This window comes from Notechis scutatus, chromosome 3 (genome assembly GCF_049901735.1).
Source record: "Notechis scutatus isolate UNSWTSFEM ecotype Mainland chromosome 3, rNotScu1.2, whole genome shotgun sequence".
Lineage (NCBI taxonomy): Eukaryota > Metazoa > Chordata > Lepidosauria > Squamata > Elapidae > Notechis > Notechis scutatus.
Genome location: NC_142011.1, coordinates 113,410,366 through 113,424,599, shown reverse-complemented (window position 1 = coordinate 113,424,599; position 14,234 = coordinate 113,410,366). Strand labels below are relative to the sequence as shown.

Below are 14,234 nucleotides of genomic sequence, written 5' to 3'. Positions count from 1 at the left end.
TATTTTCTTTATTATCTCTCTTTCTAGAGGTGTATTTTCACTCTTCCATTGCTGGGCATATACCATTCTCGTTGCTGTCAGGATGTGTAGTATTAAATAAATTGTCCCTGTGATGTAGCTCTCTGTTGTAATTCCTAATAAAAATAATTCTGGCTTGAATTCTAGATGTTGTCCCACCATTTGTTTTAGCCAATTATGAATCTGTCACCAAAATTTCCTTGCATATTTGCATGTTCACCACATATGTGCCTGGTAATTGCTTGCTTCTCCTCCACGCTGCTAAGAGAGTCCAGGAATGGGATATGACTCCTACTGATGTCATGGAGCTGAGTCTGCCACTATAAAAACAATCAGCCTTGGCTGCTCGCCATCTTTTTGACTCAGCTCTTGACTTGGAGCTTTGTATCTGGAGGAGATTGTCTGAGTTCAAAGAATTTAAAGTGTGTTTTGGTTTCTCTTTGCCTTTTTCGGCTGTTTGCTGCTGCTCCTGGGGCTCCGGTTTGAGCGAAGCTTCAGGAGGGCGGGGACCCGCTCTCCCGCAGCATTGAGGCTTCGGCACTGCCTCGTAAAGGGGCTGCGGTTACAGGGATCGTTCTACAGAGCCTCCCACACAGCCTGAAGATTGAAACGTGTTGTCACGCTACTGCTTATCTTCCCGCTTCACAGCTGACTCCGGAGCTTGTTTTTGGCCACTTTGCAGCTGTTCTAGGGCAGCGCAAGATTGCTCGGGGCTGATAAGGACCTACTGAGCTGAGGAGGCAGTGAAGCTGTTCCAGTGCTTGCCACACATGGCGGGTGGCCATTTTGGGAGGCCAGGAGGCCATTTTGGGAGGCCAGGAGGCCATTTTGTCCCACTGAAGTGATTGTGGATCGGGCCTCACAGCTTTAAAGCTCACGTAGCCCTCGCTACAGGTAGTACTAGCAGTGGGGAAGCTCACAGCGCCTCTTGTGCCTGCCCTGTTTGTGTGATGGAGAAGAAAGCTGCACATGCAGTCCCTTAAGGGGCCAGAAGAACCTCTCAATTCTCAAGCCGCTGCAAGAAAAAAGAGAAGACAAAAAGGCCATTCTACAAATAGAGAAATGGCTGCTAAACTCAAGGCCAAAGCCCTAGCTCCAAAAAAGACTTCCAAACCAGAGAAGGGCTGAGAAGAGAAGACATGCTGCTTTAGAAAAGCAGTTTGAGAAGACATTGGCAGAGATGAGAGATCAGATTCAACAGGACTCCCAGTCTGGGGAGATGCAGGTTTGCCCTGATATTTCTGTGGGGGGTGGGGGGAAGGTTGCCTCCACCTCTGCTAGTCACCTTTTAGCTTGGTCTCCTGAGAGGGTGGAGGAGGAGCTTATGCCCCAGGATTTAAGTAGAACAGGCCCATCTTCCAGACAGGCAGCCTGGTCCATCTTTCCCCATAGGTCACTTGGTCCAAGGGGGTCACAGGCCTAGGCCAGAAGCTACATATATTCCTACGGCTGCTGGTGTCCACCAGCAACAAGGACACAGGAAATGGTAGTCATCAGACAGGGACTAGCTGAGGGGTTTCAACAATTCCTTCGCCCTCAAGAGCGGCAGTCCTTGTTTTCTTCCTTATTTCAGGGGGTCTCTTCATCATACAGAAGTTACCCTAGTCAATGACCAGCTCACTCAGATTGGGGGAAGGAGGAGGAAGGGAATTATACTAACCCTTCTGATCACAGTCGCTCCTCACACTTTGAGGAGTAAGAGGGTGAAATAATAGATCACAATATGTCTGAGGAGAAAGAGTTTAGAGCTGATCAACCTTCCTCAACTGGGGTTTTCAAACCTTTCTTCAAGCCACTTTTGCACAAAGCTTTGGTTATGGCACAATTGACCCTGAGGAAGTGGCCCCAGAACCTCAGGTGGCCCCTCCTGGCCACAGCCATTCTCTGTTCACCAGACCAGTGGTTCATACTGAAATTCTCCCTTCCCCTACCATATTCCTTGATTTAGTGAAGGAGCAGGGTGCATCCCCTGGATCTGGGCCACGGCCTTCTTTGCATGATAGGTGATTTTACAATGTTGGCCCTGCCTTAGCCAGTGCCCTGATTATACCTTCAGTAGATGCCCCAGTGGTTGCCTCGTTCTCTTCATCAGACACGCCCACTGAACCTGAGGATGTGCTTAAGGCAGAAGATAAGAGGTCTGAGCAAACCCTTAGGTGCACCCACCAGGCTGCAGCTTGGGCTATCAGGGCATCTACGGCATCCTCATTTTTCATGAGATCCTCATTGCACTAGCTCCATCAGCTACAAGAGAGACTCCCGGCCACTGATTTCAGGGCGCATCAAGATCTTAACAAGATAATTGCTGCTGCGGAATTTACGGCAGATGCGACTTTGAATTCTGCCAAGTTCGCCTCCAGGGCCATGGCTTCCTCTGAGCTCCTTTGACTGCGGAATTGGCAGTCAGATACGCATCATAAATGGAAGTTGGCGTCGGCCCCATGCTCTGGAGATAAGCTGTTCGGCGACGCCCTGGAGCCTTACTTGGTCAAAACCAGTGAAAGATTCTCTCTACAGCGGGGAAGACATCTGAATATCGTCTCAGTCTGTACTATCAGCCCATTTCCTTCAGGTCTGAATCCACAACGCGATTCTCCAGAGGCCAGAGATCTTTCCCTCAGCGCCAAGACCAATGTCCTGAGGCTTCAGGCAGGCAACAACAGGCCCATGGTAAACGGTCCTTTCAAGGGGGAGGAGGTCGTTCGTTCCGATGCTTGAAGTAAAGATCCTATTCTCCCCCCCATCGGAGGCCGTCTGGCTTTTTTCGCCTCTAGATGGGAGGAGTCAACATCAGACGCCTGGGTGCTTAAAACAGTGGGGTTTGGCCTACAGCTTGAGTTTCTCTCTCCACCCCCACAATTTTTTGTTCAATGTCCTACGTCAAGGGACAGCTCTTTTATGTTCCAACTTTGGGCCATTGAGCCAGTTCCAACGAGGACTTGTTTTCTACTCTTGCCTCTTCATGATCCCAAAGGCCTCTGGGAGGTGGAGGGCCATCCTCAACCTTAAACTCCTAAACAAATTTATTCTGTACAGGCGTTTTAAAATGCAAACTCTGCATTCCATTCTAGAGAATGTTTGAGAGGGTGACCTCCTTTCCACCATTGATCTCTCGGAGGCTTACCTCCATATTCCTATCTGGTCTCATCACCACCAGTTTCTCTGTTTCTGTTACCAGAATGTCCATTTCCAGTACCAGGCCCTTCCCTTTGGTCTTTCATTGGCACCCAGGGTCTTTACAAAGGTTCTGGCACCTCTGGCGGCTTCACTTCAGTCTATTCCAGTGAGGGTCCAGTGCTATCTGGATGACATCCTGATCCAGTTGCAGTCAGTCGGCTCTGCCCATCAAGATCTTTGCATCATGCTGCAGTGCCTGCGAGACCACGGCTTCTCGATCAACCTGAAGAAAAGTCCCTACGATCAGGCTGTTGCATCTCGGGACGATCACTGATATTTCCTGTTGCCAAGTTTTTGTTTCCCCACACCGCAGAGAGAGCCTCAACGCCCTTATACTCCAGATTCGACGCTAGCACACCGTTCCCCTGTCTCTCCTGTCTCAGCTCCTGGGGAAGATGATTGGCATCGTCCCATGGGTCCACCTTCATGCCCATGTACTCCAGTGGTTCCTGCTGCCATTCCAACAGGCAGGCACCAGCCACTCATCCATCAGAGTGCAGGTTCCACCCCAGGTCCTTCAATCCTTCAGGTGGTGGCAATCCCAGGCAGTATGGTGGGGTCTTTCCTTCAAGGAGCCAGATAGGGGAACTATGGATGCCAGTCTTCAAGGCTGGGAAGCCCATCTAGCAGGCGAGATAGCTCAAGAAAGTTGGTCTCAGAGAGACAGAGCTTGCCCCATAAATTGGCTCAAACTCAGGGCCATCTTCTTGGCCCTGAAACATTTCTGACACAGGGTGGCGGGTTGCCACATTCTAGTCATGACAGACAATGTGGCCGCAAAGGCCCATGTCAACAGACGGGGGGGGACCAGGTCCAGGGCCCTCATGAGGGAGGCAGAACACCTGGGGAGATGGGCCAAGAGACATCTTCTGTCCAACAGGGCAGATCACATCTTGGGGGTCGACAATGTCCAGGCTGACTGGTTGAGTCAGTCTCAGGCCGAATGGATTGGAGTCTCCATCCTTCATTATTTCTGGCCTTGTCCCACAGGTTTGGAACAAGAGTGGATCTCTTCTTGTTTGGAACAAGAGTGGATCTCTTCTCCCCTCAATGCTCAGGTAAGCAGAGTCTTCACCAGGTTTCCAACTCCTGGACGACAGGATCTCCTTGCGTCAGGGGGCCTTGCTCCACCAGGACCCTCAGTGGTTCCGATTAGCCGCTTGGTGCTTGAGCGGCAATCTATGAGAAAGGCCAATTTTCCTGATAGAGCGATTGACACCAATCAGGCCTTCCGAAAACCTTCCATCACGCGCATCTACAATGCTACTTGGGGGGGGTCTTCTGTTCTGATCTGCTAAGTCAGCAATAGTGCCATCTTCAGCATCAGTTGTGGAGGTGTTAATGTTTCTCCAAGATGGGCTCGATCAAGGCCTCACCCTTAATACTCTTTGCCATCAAGTGGCGGTTCTTTCCTCTGTTTTGTCCAGGGAGGGTCTTGATTCCTTATCTCATCATCCCTCGGTACACAGGTTCCTACAGGGGGCAGCTAACCTCTGCCCTCCCATGGTTCATAGGTTTCCCACTTGGGATCTCCCTAAAGTTCTGCAGGCCCTTACGGGTCCTCCCTTTGAACCCCTTAAATAAGTGTCTCTCCAACTCATGACCATCAAGGTGGCATTTTTGGTGGCCATCACTTCTGCCAGGAGAGTGTCGGAGTTAGCCGCTCTCTCCATTAGACAGGATCTTTGTGTGTTCCATGACAACGGGGTGGTATTGAGGTTAGCCCCCACGTTTGTTCCTAAGATAAACTCCTGGTTTCACCGGGCGCAGGAGGTTTTTTTGCCAAATTTCTGCCCCGGGACACAACATGAGTTGGAGCATAGGTGGCATAAGTTGGATGTAAGGCGGGCCCTCAAGATCTACATCAAGCCGACAGCTGAATTCCGGACATCTGAGGCCATGTTTGTGTCATCCCACCTCCTTGGGGACCAAGGTGGCCCCTTCTACAATTGGGAGATGGATTCAGACTTGCATCTCCAAGGCCCACCAAGCTTTGTCCCTGCTGGTTCCCAGGAACATCACGGCCCACTCCCCTAGGAGTGCGGCTACTTTGGCTGCCTGGTCTACTCAGGCGTCACTGGAAGAAATTTGCAGATTTCCATAATGGGCGTCTCTGTTGCCGTTTATACGACATTATAGGCTGGACTCTTTTGCTTCAGCAGATGCCTCATTCGGAATGAGGGTGCTTCAATGGGTGGTACCACAGTCAGAGTAACCTACCCAGACGTTGATCCTCCCATGGACATGTGGGCTTTGGTATGTCCCATACTCTCTTAGCAGCATGGAGGAGAATGGGTGTTGATAGAATTACTTGAGAACACCCTATCTACGCTGCAAGAGAGCCCAGCCCCACCCTGGTACGTCGGGGGGGGGGGGAATTTATCTAATTTGCTTGTTTATCTTCCAGAGACACGTTAACTCTGTCAAGAATCTTCGCCTAAAAGATGGCGATCAGCCAAGGCTGATTGCTTTTATAGTGGCACACTCAGCTCTATGATGTCAGTAGGAGGAGTCATATCCCATTCCTGGATTTTCTTGCAGCGTAGATAGAAAGGGCGTTCTCAGGTAATTCTATCAATGCCCAATTTCTAACAATTCGGGGATAAATTCCTAAACATTTTGGCCAGTCTTGCCAGAGGAAGATGCCACCTATAAAACATTTTATACAAATTCTCTTTATATGATGTGGCCAATGTTAATTTCCTGTCCCCCCTGCAAAGTTTTTGCCATCTATCCAGTTCAATATTGCATCCAAAAATTTTGGCTCATGCCACCATTGGTATATTTTTATCTTACCTTGATCAATTTATCATCAATCCCCACTAATAGTGTATCTCGTGTCGTTAGTTCTCTATTAATATCCCACATTTTCACATCCTGTACATATCATGACTGTATTTATAGGTATGACCACCACTCCCAATCCACCCCTTGTTCTTTTAATTCTAGTCTGGTTTTCAATTCCCCTTTTTTGTTTAGTATATCCTTATATGAGACAATTTTTCCCATATTTGTAAGTTTTGGGTATACCAGCGCTTCTAATGTGGAACTGGAATTTCTATATAGTTTTCGTGTTTAATTTTGTTCCACACCACCAGTAGTAATTTGAAGTTTTCTCTTTACAACATTTGGACTGAAGTATCTGCAGCCAAATGTTGTTACAAGTTCATGGGTGAGGTTTTTCTCCGGATCGGAGAGTAACAGGGATGTTGGGGCGAAGTTAGAGCTAATAAAGAAACTCGTAATTATTCTCTGGCTGTGTTGCCTTTGTGCCATGCATGTGCCATCACATGTGCCATCCAAATCTTAATTCTTGAATATCTGGCATTAGCTTCTTTGGCTTCATGACCCCCCCCCCCCCCAATGCCTGTCTCCTGCTGCCCTGATTGGATGCCGGGAGGCGCAGCTTTTGTCCCCTGCACCAAATTAACAAGGTAGAAATGCACCTCCAGAAATGGGGCTAGGACTGGAGGGCTGGGGAGTGGAGAATTGTCAGAAGAAAGGCTGCTTTGTTTTGGGTATGGTGGATGACCGAGAGTGAAATGGGCATGACCAAGGGGGTGGTGCCTAATTGTCCCAGACATCTCTGTGAATAAAGGATTTTCTTAAACTTAGGATGAACTACACCCCTTCTCTCCTACAAAGAACAGCTTCAAACACAGTACACATAAGTTGTAAAACATCTTTATTAATTGCAAAAGGTATGCAGATAAGCATCCTGCATTGGAAAAATTAGTCTGCAGGTTGGGTAATGCAGCTTTTACAATGCAAATATTTGTATATTGCTACCTCAGCTCATATATATTGTATATTGCTACCTCAGCTCATACTCTTAATTAGTTTCAATTGTGCCTTAGGACCCAGGGCTGCTAAAAACACTAGAAGAATAGAGCAAAAAAGAACATTACTATCTGGCTATAAATAAATTTCAAGCATATAAATAATAAGATCAGAACTGGTTCCTTTGCAAATAGCTACAATCCCATCCTATCACATATAAACACACACACAGTGTCTCTTTTTCTACTTCTCCCATTTTTGCTGCTTGGTCTTTATAGCAAGTTGCTTGGTTTGTAAGCAGTAATATTTTCCATGTATACATGCATACTTACATAAATAACTTATACTTCCATATCCAAGTTAGGACCATATACTGTCTGGCATAACATTAGTAGGGTCATAATTTCTGACAGATTCCTCAAGAATACAAACTAGTTTCAAAAAACAACTCTTTTGCTTCAGCTAAGTATAGTGGACCCAGCTGCTAGGATGAGTTTGCTGCTGACATCTGCTTCAACAAGGGACAGTGATGAAACTTTATGTAGGAAGGTAATCCATAGCTGGTAAGAACCTTAGCTCTCAATCTAGGAGGCATCATTCTATATTTAATAGCCTTGTTCAAAAATATACCTGATTTTTTTTACCTCCCTGAATAATTTGTTTATTGCTCCAGTTGTTCAGCCACTAATAGCGAATGGTAAGTTGTACCTTAAAAAAATGAACTCCAAAGGCTGGAGGGGACATTGCAAAATTGTGTTCTGTCATATAAAGTAATGGCAGCAAAGATATTTGCTCAGAACACACAGAATTGAAGTGAAATCAGAAACTTGGGGGAGAAAGAGCTCTGTCTTTTTAAAGCACAGCCATTAAAAATTTGCAAAGGAAACAGAATATCATCTCCTGCCTGGGGAGCATATAAAAGAACAGATACAGCTATCTCTTCTAAGCAGGTTTTACTATGTTTACACACATAAGATTAATCAGTGCAAATGGGCTGAGCAGGTGGATAGTTGGCTAGAAAAAAGCTCTCAAGGTTGGGCTTTTGCTTCAGAATCTTTATCATAGATGTAGCTTCCAACTGCACCTGTATTCACCCCTACAAAAGAAAAAAACACAGAAAAAAGTCAGTAGAAGAAGAATTAAGGATAAAGAGGCTAAAGGGAAAAGAGGAAGTATAAGTCAGTTTGGGAATTATTTTAATGTATATGACCTTGAAAACCAATAGTGAATTCATTATTGGAAAATGAATGTTTATATATGGCAGTATATAAGTAAAGTATTAGCAGATTCAAAGAACTGGGGGTTTGGGAAATGCTCAGAGGCCACACAGTTTTGACTGAGAGAAAGAGGCAACGTGATAAAATGAAGGAGATATTAATGAGAAGGAGGGAGGGAGGCAGTGAGGGAAGGAAGGAACCATAATGCTGATGTGGCACTCAATGAAATTGAGTTTGACACCCTTGCCATAGCAGAATGCTTTCATTTATCATTTATTATGTTATGATCCTGTTCATATATATATATATGATACATACTATGTAATATATAATAATATAGTAATATATTGTGATCCTGCTGATAAACCTTTGGAGGAAGACAAATGGAGATGTGTCACACATAGAAGGAATAATAAAAAAGCAAGTATATCTAACCCATATCTAACAAATCACTATTGTCCAATCTAACCCAACCAGAAGCAGCCCCATTAAAACTGACCAATCGATTTCTCCCCCTAGACAAAAATATGCAGGCCCAAGTTTTCCTTCCTCAAAGAAAACTTGCAGACATCTAGAAAAGAGACATAATCAAATAGCCCTTTAAAAAAATCATATCAACAAACACACCTGAGATAAACAGAAAAGCACCCCAGACTGCACCCCCCCTCCAAAAAAGGAAGGTGAGTGTTGATGATAGAAGATTCTATTCAACAGCTTATAAAGAAAATTTGTATAAGATGTTTTACAGGTGGCACCTTCCCCGACAAGAATAGCAAGAATGTTCAAGAATAAATCTGAAAAATGCTGGAAATGTCATCAGATACCTGGCTCATATTACCATATGTGGTGGACATGTGAGGACGCTAGAAAATATTGGACTAAAATTCGCATGTGGTTGGAAAAAATGACAAACACATAGATTTGAAACCAGAGATCTTTTTATTGGGAATTTTACCTGATACATATAGTAAAGATTTGAAATACCTGATTGTAAATGTATTAACAGCGGCTAGGATTGTATTTGCTAAAAACTGGAAAAATGAGAAAATACCATTGCAAGAAGAAATTATTAAGAAAATATTGGAATGTGCTGAAATGAGCAGATTGACATTTGAAATTAGAGAACAAGAGGATAAACAATTCTATAAAATTTGGGACCTTTTCTATCAATGGTTGGATGATAAAACACAATAATAGAATATTTAGAATTTTAGACAATAATGAATATATAAAGTGATATTTCTTTCTTTTTTATCTGATATTATATTTACAGAATGTTTTTAGGATAGATTTGGTATGATTATATGATTTGTTATAAGATAAATTAAGTAAATTATGGTTATCTCGCAAAGTATGAATGAATAAAATTATAGTCAAATTGTTTGATAGTGATACTAGGGTATATAATTTTCGATTGATAATATGAGTCATTATGTAATGTAACTGTAATTGAGACTACGAAATGGATGCACAAAAAAATTGGTAAACCAACCGACACACTGTTTGTATATTTATGAAAGAAAGCTGGATGTTTTTATGTTTTGTTTGTTTTGTTTGCTTTTAAAAACTAATAAAATTGTTTATAAAAAAAAAGAAGAAGATTCTATTCTCAAAGGAACAGAACCAGCCATCCGCAGACTGGACATACAATCTAGGGAGGTATGTTGTCTCCCTGGAGCAAAAATCAAGGATGTGGTTGAGAACCTAACCAAAATAATTAGGCCTACAGATTAGGCCCCTTTCCTCCTTCACGTTGGGACAATGACACAACAAAGAACCTGAATACAATATTGAAAGATTATAAGCAACTAAGGCAATACAGTTAAGAAGCTAAAAACACAAGTATCTCATCAGTACTCCCAACAAAAGGTCAACCCTCGTTGAGGGAAAAAGGAATCATAGAAATAAACAACTGGCTAAAGGGTTGATGTAGCCAAGAAAACTTTGGTTTCCTGGACCATGGACTGCATTACCTAAAAGAAGGACTCTTGGCAAGGGTTGAGCTGTACCTCACAAAAACAGGAGAAAATGTACTCGGAAAAAGATTGGCCCAACTCATCACAAGGGCTTTAAACAAACCACAAAGGTGATGGTAAATGGAGATATGACTGAAAAGGTTAATATTAAGAAGGGAACAAGGCAAGGATACCCCTTGTTGCCATTACTATTTGTTACTATTACTATTTGATATTAGAAGTACTAAATAGGAATATCACAAGATAAGGAGATAAAAGGTATGGAAATAAAAAAGGAAAAATATAAGCTACAGGCATTTGCAGATGATTTAGTTTTTATCCTAGAAGATCCATTAGAAACAGGACCTAAGTTAATAAAAAAATAGAAGAGTATGGAGAAGTGGCAGGATTAAAAATGTTACAGAGAAGCAGAAATAAGAGTTAATGAAGATATTAGATATCCAGATCACTAAGAAAGTTAAATATCTAGGGATTCAGTTAACAGCAAGATGTGTGAAGATAAGGAAGATAATTATTATAAATTGATACAACAAATTAATATAGATCTGGAAAAATGGAAAAATTTGCAATTATCGTTAATAGGGAGAATAGCAACAATCAAAATGAATATATTGCCAAGATTTCTGTACCTGTTTCAAACAATTCCGATAAAATTGGAGAAAAAATATTTTGAAGATCTTAATAAAATAATATTAAAATATATTTGGCAAGGGAAAAAAGCAAGAATTAACTTTAAAATGTTACAGGACACAAGAACTAGAGGAGGGTTTGGACTACCTAACTGGGAATTATACTAGCAGGCCGTAGTGTTAACATGGATGAAAGAATGATTATATTGAGGAATACAAGATTATCTGGAGCAATGGTCGCCAACCAGTGGGCCGCGAGAAAAATTTGGTGGGCCGCAGAGAAATCTCACCCCCAGAGCACCCCCCCAAAGCAATTAATCCAGACTGCGCAGAAACACAAAGCTGCTCAGCCTCACAAACCCTCCCTGCCTTACCCGGCAAACTTGTCTGCTAAATTTCTATTTTTCCTTTTTCTGACCATCATCTGTTCTGTCTAATTTGTGGGTGTGGCTTGGTAGTCATGTGACTGGCTGGGCATGGCTTGTATGTAAATATTATAAATATTTATATAAATATTGAATTTTTTATAAAAAAAGAGCAACTTTTACCCAAAATCAGGCAAAGCAGGCAGGCAGATTGAGTTGCTCACAGAATCACAGATTCATTCAGAAATCAATCTATCTGCCATTGGCTAGCTCAGTCTGTCACATAAAATTTGCTTGCAAGCAAACTTACAAAATTAACTCACAACGCACCATGTATGTAAATATTGAATTTTTTATAAAAAAGCAACTTTTATCCAAAATCAGGCAAAGCAGGCAGATTGAACTGCTCACAGAATCATTCAGTGATCTATCTATCTGCCATCGGCTAAGCTCAGTCTCTCAAATTTGCTTGCCGTGAGTCTGTACTGAATTTGCTTGCAAGCAAACCTTCAGTCCTAAGGGAGGTTTGGCTGTGCTTAGCTAGAAAGCAAGAACCATTTCCAGTTAGAACAGAACCAGTTAGTGGTCCCTGGGATCTAAAATTATGAGTTTGGTGGTACCTGAGGTCCAAAATCTGGAGGGCATGATCTGGAGGGCATGATTTGCAATTGGGTTGGTATGGGAAAAGTAAGATACACGGTTACTTTCAAAGACATTATATAAGAAATGTTTTATTGTTAATATGGGAGAAAATTAGAGAACAGCACTACTTGAAGATACCAGGCTTTTGACAATGGAAGCACTTATTCATCCAAATATTATCAATATGGGAAATATTGTTAGATACAAAGACATTTTGAATGATGAGGATGAGCTCAAAACTAAACAAGAATTAAAGAAGCAAGGGATCGATATGGTTTGGTATATGCAAATACAGGCTAGATATGAAAAAGATGCTAAATTAGATGGTTTCTATAAAGAATTGACAAAATTGGATAAATTACTAACAGGAACAGAAGAGAAACTGATAAAAAATGTATAGTTATTTATTGGGTATTAAAATGGAAGAAGAACAAGTGAAAGAGACAATGGGCTATGGCAGAAACATTGGGACAGAAACTGTAAATTAACAATGTCAACTGCATACCAAGAAAATTTGTATAAGATGTTTTGTAGATGGCATTTTGTGCCGGCAAGACCGGCAAGGATGTTTAAAGATAAATCAGCTAAATGTTGGAAATGCCATCAGACACCTGTATCATATTATCATATGTGCTGGTCATGTGTAGAAGCCAAAAGATATTGGATAAAAAAAACATACGTGGTTGGAAAACATGATACAGCAACATATTGATTTAAAACCTGAAATGGTTGGGGATTATACCTGAAACTTATAGTAAAGAGAAGACAAACTTAATTATTCATGTATTAATTGCAGTTAGAATTGTATTTGCACAAAATTGGAAAAGTGAACAGATTCCGACAGATGAGAATGTGATCAGGAAAATATTAGAATGTGCAGAAATGAACAGGCTAACACTTGTGATTAAAGAGAAGGAACAAAATGAATATTATATGATATGGAACTATTTTATCCATGGCTGGAGAATAAATATAGAAGTTAGAAAATAAAGAAGGCTAGCGAAAAATAGTAAGCATGTGAATAGAATTAAATATGTTCAGATGGGGATTGTTATAATAATCAGGTATATTATGTACATCAATATTAAGTAAGAATAGAGTATTAATGCTAAAGTAATGAATATGTATAAACTGTAATTGTTATTGCACAAGATATTTGTACCCAGACGACACACTGTTTAAATGAAAGATGGATTGTTTGTATAAAATAAAATAAAATATTTTTTTAAAAAGAGCTTTAAATTAAAATTGAGGGGGGAGGGTGACCAATCTTTAGAATCTCTAGAACACAAAACCAATCATAAATCCCAAGAAAACAAATCAAACGAAGAGGTAGGGAGTGATGGGAAAAAAGAAAAACCTAAACAACAATGAGGAGATGCAGGAACCATATTCATGGACAGAAATAAAAGTCTTAAATTTTATATACAAATGCTCAAAGCTTTTATTTATTTATTTTTATTTATTTGATTTGTCAATCGCTTACAAGATAATAGGTATAAGTATATACATAGTTATGAATACATGAAATAGGTACATATAAGAAAAATAAAAAGAAACAATAGGACAGGGACTTATGCACTTATGCGCTTATGCACACCCACTACAGACCTCTTAGGAAAGGGGTGAGGTCAATAGTAGACAGTCTAAGGTTAAAGATTTTGGGGTTTGGGGTAGAAACCACAGAGTCAGGTAGAGTATTCCAGACATTGACCACTCTGTTGCTGATGTCGTATTTCCTGCAATCAAGTTTGGTGCAATTAACCTTGAGTTTGTATCTATTGTGTGCTCTTGTATTGTTTTGGTTGAAGCTGAAGTATTCATTGACAGGTAGGACATTGCAATGTATGATTTTATATACTATACTTAGATCGGACCGAAGGCGGCGTAGTTCTAGGTTTTCTAGATCTAGCATTTCGAGTCTGGTGGCATAAGGTATTCTGCAATGAGTGGAGAACTCTTGTGAAATATTTCGGGACTTTCTCAACTGTGTTAATATCAGATATGTAATGTGGGTTCCAGACTGAGGAGCTGTATTCGAGTATTGGTCTAGCAAATGTTTTGTATGCTCTAGTTAGTAGTGTGATATTACCAGAGAAAAAGCTACGTAAGATTAGGTTAACAACTCTTAATGCCTTTTTGGCTATGTAGTTACAGTGGGCTCTAGCACTTAGATCATTAGAGATGAGTATTCCGAGGTCCTTTACAGAGCTTGGATCATCAACAAGGTCTTGACTATTCACCTTGTATTTTATTTTCTGATTTTTTTTTTGCCAATATGTAAGACAGAGCATTTATTTGTTGAGATTTGAAGTTGTCATTTGTTTGACCATTCTGATACATAGTCAAGATCTTTTTGAAGGGTAGCAGTATTGTCTGTGGTATTGAACAGCTTTACATCATCAGGGAAGAGAACACAGTTGCTCTTAA

General features: G+C 41.5%; 1 protein-coding gene across 7 annotated transcripts in view; it reads right to left on the bottom strand.

Moving 5' to 3' along the window:
- Window positions 1–14,234, bottom strand: part of LOC113425066 (cysteine-rich protein 2) — a 216,158-nt gene that overhangs the window by 18,791 nt on the left and 183,133 nt on the right. Inside the window, exons 8-9 of one of the 7 annotated variants that reach the window (XR_015749102.1) lie at window positions 7,014–8,071; window positions 6,864–6,980 (exon numbers count right to left, since the gene is read on the bottom strand). The exons of 5 other annotated variants lie outside the window; for them this stretch is intronic. Coding sequence is in view for 1 of the 2 variants with exons in the window: in XM_026687048.2 (XP_026542833.1) it covers window positions 8,004–8,071 (68 nt within the window). In the remaining variant the exon portion in view is untranslated. Of the gene's footprint in view, window positions 1–6,863; window positions 8,072–14,234 lie in introns of those variants that run through there. One more of the 7 variants, XM_026687048.2, reaches the window with a different exon arrangement.